Source organism: Lipotes vexillifer, unplaced genomic scaffold, assembly GCF_000442215.2.
Source record: "Lipotes vexillifer unplaced genomic scaffold, Lipotes_vexillifer_v1.1 scaffold995, whole genome shotgun sequence".
In the NCBI taxonomy this organism is placed as follows: Eukaryota; Metazoa; Chordata; class Mammalia; order Artiodactyla; family Lipotidae; genus Lipotes; species Lipotes vexillifer.
Genome location: NW_006785389.1, coordinates 2,606,182 through 2,612,765, shown reverse-complemented (window position 1 = coordinate 2,612,765; position 6,584 = coordinate 2,606,182). Strand labels below are relative to the sequence as shown.

Below are 6,584 nucleotides of genomic sequence, written 5' to 3'. Positions count from 1 at the left end.
CAGAAGCAGCCAGTAAACCACTCCTGGAAGATGCTAGGTGTCAACCAATCATTGCGGTTGGAGCGCCAGACCACAGGCAGGCTGGCCTTGGAGCAGCCCCTGAGGGCACGTGGGTTCTCCGAGGGGTACACCAGCAGCGGCTTCAGCTTGAAGTCACCAGCCGCATTGCCACCAAGCAGCAGCGTCAGGTGGTCCTTAGAGGCCTTGGGCCCAGGCCCAGCTGTCCCCTCCAGTGCCAGAAGCATGCGCTCAGGCAGCCGCTTCCAGAACAGGCCCGTCTCGTCCACGTTGAAGACCTGCCGTGGTGAGTAGCAGCCCTCCTCCAGAATGGTGCGCAGCACCACGGGGTAGCGTGCAGCAGCCTGGGCGTCGGCCACAGCCGGCTCATCCGTCAACAGCACATTGTGGCGCACCTTGAAACGGGCAAACCAGCCATTGCTGGCCCCGAACGTCTCGGCCTGGGCGCCGCTGCCCTGCTCGTGCTGCAGCTGCGCAAAGAGCCGGCGCGCCTTGTCCTGGATAAGCAGCGTGCTGACAGGCAGGTTCTGCCGCTTCTGCTCCTCAATCCACAGGCTCAGGAGGCGCTCCATGTGGCCCATCAACACGCCCCGGCAGCGGGTCAGCTGCGTGGTGCTGACGGGCGTGGCTGCCTGGGAATTGGCCCGGATCTTATCCTTGTTCACGCGGATCGAGGCAACCGTGGAGGTGGCCAGTCCCAGGGCCCGGGCGATCTGCGTCAGCTTCTCACCCTCCTCAAACCTCCGAAGCACCTCCAACTTCACATGCAGGGTGATGGACTTCCGGTCCCGCTTGGCACTGTGGCGGAGGCCAATCCCAAGGGGCGCCTTCCCCAGCACCTGCGGGTGGGGGGTTGTCTTCATGCCGCTTCCCCGAGCCATGCACCTCAACAAGCTCTCTCCCCACTGCCGTGCCCACAGTGGCCTCTGGGCCTCTCCTGCCACGCCCACCTCTGCCTGAAGAGGAGAACACATGGGCATTAATGTGTGAGTACATGAGAGTCTGGACCACTGCCTGGCCTTCCCATGCTCTGACCTAAGGCCCCCAGCCCCGCTGAGCACTGCCTCCGAGGCAGGCCCAGTCCCTTCCATCCCTGGCGCTAAAGACACTGCGTACACACTTCCGAGCACGCTTTGCGTGTAAGGGAGCATTTCATTCAGTTTTAGCTTTTATGAGACCAAACAAAGTGCTGTGGGGAGACTTTGTTCTTCCCCCAGAAAACCTCTTGCAACCACAAGCAGATGCAAAGAGAGTCTAGAAATCCTGACCCATCTCTCGGACACTGATGAGCAGAAGCATCTCCATGCTATTCAGAGACACGGAACATCAGTGTGGGAGACTGAATAATGGCTCCTAACCACACCCACATCCACATCCCAATCCCAGGAACCTATGAGTAAGTTTACCTTTCAGGGCAAAAGGGACACTGCAGGTGTGATTAAGTTAATAACCTTGAGAGGCAGAGACTATCCTGGATTATCCCAGTGGGCCCTAAATGTAATCAGAGGGATCCTTGTAAGAGGACACAGAAGATTTCACTCAGTCAGAAGGCAATGTGACCACTGAAGCCTAGAGCTTCCAGAAGGAACCAGCCCTGCCAATACCTTGATTTTAGCCCAGGAGCCCCATTTCAGATTTCGGACCTCCAAGACTCTAAGATAATAAATTTGTGTTGTTTTAAACCACTAAGTCGGGACTTCCCTGGTGGCGCAGTGGTTGAGAATCCGCCTGCCAACGCAGGGGACACTGGTTCGAGCCCTGTTCCGGGAAGATCCCACATGCTGCGGAGCAACTAAGCCCATGCGCCACAACTACTGAGCCTGAGCTCTAGAGCCCGCGCGCCTAGAGCCCGTGCTATGCAACAAGAGAAGCCACCACAATGAGAAGTCCGCACACCGAAACAAAGGGCAGCCCCCGCTTGCCACAACAAGAGAAAGCCCGCACGCAGCAACGCAGACCCAACGCAGCCAAAAATAAACTAATTAATTAATTAATTTAAAAATAAATAAACCACTAAAGTCTGTAGTAATATGCTAAAGCAATCACAGGAAACTAACACAGAAGGTAACCTCCTTAATTCTTGCCACCACCGTGGAGTACCTGGGGGTAGAGGAGGAAGGTGGTTCTCCACACAGCAGTCGGAATGATTCTTTAAGAACCAGAACCACAATGAGGGGAATTCCCTGGCGGTCCAGCGGTTAGGACTCCGGGCTTCCACTGCAGGGGGCACAGGTTCAATCCCTGGTCAGGGAACTAAGATCCCAGCAAGCCGCACGGCACGGCAAAGAAAAAAAAGCAAACAAACAAAACAGTGGCTCCTCTGCTCAGAGCCCTCCCAGGCCTCCCACCTCTCTGAGTCAAAGACACAATCATCACCAGCTTTGTCAAGGGCCTCCTTTGTCCTTTGCGTACTCCTGACCACAACCTCAGGGCAGACTAAGGGCACTCCCGACCCAGGGGCCTTAGCTACTGTGGCCCCCACTGGGGGCCCTTCCCTGTAATCTGCATGGCTTATTCCCTCTTCTGCAGGTCTCTGCTCAAATGTAACCTAATCAGAGAGGCCCTCCCCACCTATATTTTATTATGCATCCATCACACGTTGCCTGTGGGCAGGAGCTGTACCTACTGAGCACTCTGTTGGGTCTCCAGGCCCAGGAAGAGAGCCTGGCACTTTGGAGGCATCCAGCAGTCACTTGCTGGCTGCATTATTTAATGAAGTGTAGTGATGGAGGCAGGCTTCTCGCTTTGTCCCTTTTGCATTTCAAACCATGTGAAAGTAGCACCTGATCAAAACAGTACAAGTTTTTTTTTGAAGGAATGCGTGTGAAAAACAAGGACAGTACCTGACAGGTCTTTGTGTTTTGGGAGTGTCTATGGCACCGAGGAAGAGTACCTTCAGGGACCCATGGGCTGCACCTGGCTTAAAGGGGAGGTGGGCATGCATGGGGAAGGTTTCCTGCCTGGAAGGAGGCCCCAAATTCCGAACCACTCACGCGCCCATCCCTCCGTCTCCACATGCCTGCCTTCGCCTGCTCACCCACAATTTTTTTTTTAATAAATTTATTTATTTTTGGTAGCGTTCGGTCTTCGTAACCGTGCACGGGCTTTCTCTAGTTGCAGCCAGTGGGGGCTACTCTTCGTTGAGGTGCGCGGGCTTCTCACTGCGGTGGCTTCTCTTTGTTGAGGAGCATGGGCTCTAGGCGCACGGGCTTCAGTAGTTGTGGCACGCGGGCTCAGTAGTTGTGGCACACGGGCTTAGCTGCTCCGCGGCATGTGGGATCTTCCCCGACCAGGGCTCGATTCCCAACCACTGCACCACCAGGTAAGTCCCTCACCCACAATTTTAAATTAAATTTATTCATTTTTACCCTCCCGCTCTAGGAAGTCCCCCAAGCCCGCCCACGGGGAAGGCTCGAGACTACATTTCCCAGAAGGCCGCGGGGCCGCCGGAGGCCCCGATTGGCCCCCTCGCGCGCGTCCGTTCCCTTCCCCCCACGGGAACCAAGGGTATAGGCGCCTCGGCCCCTTCCCCCCGGAGCCCGGGCTCCCGCGCGCCCGACCGCTCTCACCTCCGGACCGCGACGTGGGCCGGCTTCCTCAAGTGGGCCGACTGAGCTGCGGCCCCTCCCCATCTCCGGCTTCAGGTGCCGCTTCCCGGCGGCGGCCGAAGCCAGCCTCCATCTTGTCGGCGGAGGCAGAGGTTGCCGGGCGACGGCCGGGATTGGAGGAGGCAGCGTGGGGCCCCGCCCCCGACGGCGCGTTAGGTGCTGCGTCCAGTCGCCCAGGGCCTACCGGGAAACGTAGTTCAACGACGAGGCCGCCGAGCACAGAGTCCAGGCGGGAGCGCCCAAGGCCGCCTCTGCCCAAGGCCGGATTTCTCGCCTATTGATTTCTCTCTCCTGTCTTTCCTGCCATCTACTTTCGGTCTCTTTCTTTTCTTTCTTTTTTTTCTTCTTTCATAAAGTTTTTAATAACCTATAATTTTCTTACATGTACACTAGTAGCCTTAAAAAGACAAATATTTACTACCAAATGTTAACTACTGTACAGTTTACAAAAATGTATAATTTTAAGAATTTGGAATAATAAAGGGAAGGTACCCACTTCAAATGGATTAAGTAAGAAAATTCCACTTTTTGAGAAACTTAACCAGGAAATGGGAACTTTCCAATTTCTCTAAAGGAACACCAAAACATTTTACTGAAGTCAGAGAACTTACTATTTTTGTTCAATACTTCATCTACGTAGTTTTAAATAAACCCTAAAAAATATTTTCCAGTATATGTAAGGCCTCTACACAGAGCGCACGACTCGGGAAGAAAGGACTCCGTCAGAATGAGAAGCCATGAAGAACAGAGATATGTCTTGTTCACCTTTACATCTCCAGTTCCTACCATAGTGCCTGGCTCAAGGTGAAAATGCTTAAGCAATGGTTGCCGCTTTACATTGAACCAGGCAGATACATCTTTGGTCCAGTTTTCATTTCATATTAAGCATGACCTGAGCTGCAGTCCCGGTTCTTGGCCCTTGACCTTAAATTGAGTAAGGTAAGCCAATATGCATACACTTTCTACATCAGCCTTCTGACAGGATCCTCAGAACTGAATTGTCACAGGTTGTGAATCTTCTCTTACGTGGTCTAATTCTTATTTCTTGAATAATATCAGTGTGCAAAAGTAATGCATTTTCGGGACTTCCCTGGTGGCGCAGTGGATAAGACTCCATGCTCCCAATGCAGGGGGCCTGTGTTCGATTCCTGGTCAGGGAACTAGACCCCACATGCATGCTGCAACTAAGAGCTCGCATGCCACAACTAAGGAGCCTGCCTGCCGCAACTAAGACCTGGTGAGACCAAACATTACTTTTTTTAAAAGTAATGCATTCTCACTGCAGTACAAGTATATTCATACGAGTAAGAATTGAATAAAGGCCTTACTCTTCCATGTTTTAAATAACAGATACATAGCATCTTATATTATGATGTAATTAGCAATTTTTAGACACTGAACATAATACACTGTATTACAATGCAATGTGGTAGGCTTCCATTTTAGGAACAAAAATCAATTTCACACGAAAAAAGAGTTATTTTAAATTCACATAAAATACATTCAGAATAAGTCTAAAATTTTAGCATTAAGTAATGTAAAACAAACACAGAGGAGCTTTCTTTATTATTACTACTTTTATTTTGGCTACGGCAGGTCTTAGTTTTGGCATAGGGGATCTAGTTCCCTGGGATAGAACCTGGACTCCCTGCATTGGGAGCACGGAGTCTTAACCACTGTACTACCAGGGAAGTCCTTCCATATGGGTCTGATTTTTTATGAGCTTTGGATTTTTCTTCATTTGGACCTGATGAATAACCTTGGGCATTTTTTTCTTTCTGTGTTTCCGATTCAGTTCCTTTATCACTATTTTTTTTCTTTAAACTTTACTTTTGGCTTTTGCATTTCTGTAGAGACCTCTCCTTCCCCACCCCCCTTTTTCTTTTATTTATTTATTTTTGGCTGCGTTGGGCCTTCGTTGCTGCGTACGGCTTTCTCTAGTTGCGGCGAGCGGGGTCTGCTCTTCATTGCTGTGCGCGGGCTTCTCATTGCGGTGGCTTCCCTTGTTGCGGAGCACGGGCTCTAGGCGCGCGGGTTTCAGTAGTTGTGGCACGCGGGCTCAGGAGTTGTGGTTCGCGGGCTCTAGAGTGCAGGCTCGGTAGTTGTGGCGCACGGGCTTGGTTGCTACGCGGCATGTGGGATCTTCCTGGACCAGGACTCGAACCCGTGTCCCCTGCATTGGCAGGCGGGCTCTTAGCCACCGCACCACCAGGGAAGTCCCGTTGTCCCCCCCGCTTTTTCTGCTTGGTGTTCCACATCAGAATCACAACGTGAACTTGATGATTTGGACTCTTCCTGGGTACCAAGTGACTTTTCATTGACTTTCCTAGAAAGCAAATCGCCAGAGTGTGGAATGAAATCATCAGGTTTTCCCCATCCGGATTCCCCTGTTTCTGAATTATAATAATAGGTATAACCATCTTCACTTAAACCTTCTACCCAAACAGTCTTCACTGCCGTCTTTTTAAAATTTCCTTGAAATCCTTCAGGTTTCTCCCACCGAGATTCTCCCGTGATAAGATCATAATGGTAATGGTAACCCTCAGAGGTTATGCCTTCTACCAATCTGCCCTTTGAAGGGTCTTTTTTTTTTTTTTTCTTTTGCTGATTTGATGCAGAGGCGGATGGGATAGTGCTGGTTACTGGTGATGTGCTTGGCTCTGAGGTTTCTGACTCTAAGCCAGGGCTTTCCAAATCCTCTTGGTATGCTTTCAGGGCAGCTGCCTCCATTGCAGCAAACTCCTTTGATGCCTTCTCTTCTTCCTTTGCCCTATCCAGCCTTTTCGGTTTAATCTCACTGATCCTCTTTGCCACATTTTCCTTATGATTCTTTCCTCTTTCATGAACTTCAACACTAGACCTATTGTCCGCAATCCAGCACCTGCAGTAATCAGAGAATTTCTCTGGTTGTGACCTCCAGTAGTCTGCCGTGACTGGACCAGCCGCCCCGAGGGTCAT

At 51.3% G+C, this 6,584-nt stretch overlaps 1 protein-coding gene across 1 annotated transcript; it reads right to left on the bottom strand.

The window, feature by feature from the left end:
• Window positions 1-2,091: 2,091 nt before the first annotated feature.
• On the bottom strand, window positions 2,092-6,584 carry LOC103080406 (WW domain-binding protein 4-like). The gene is given in 5 exon segments (XM_082931101.1): window positions 2,092-2,118; window positions 3,588-3,806; window positions 5,312-5,441; window positions 5,443-5,501; window positions 5,862-6,584. Coding segments are annotated over 5 exon segments (1,158 nt in total).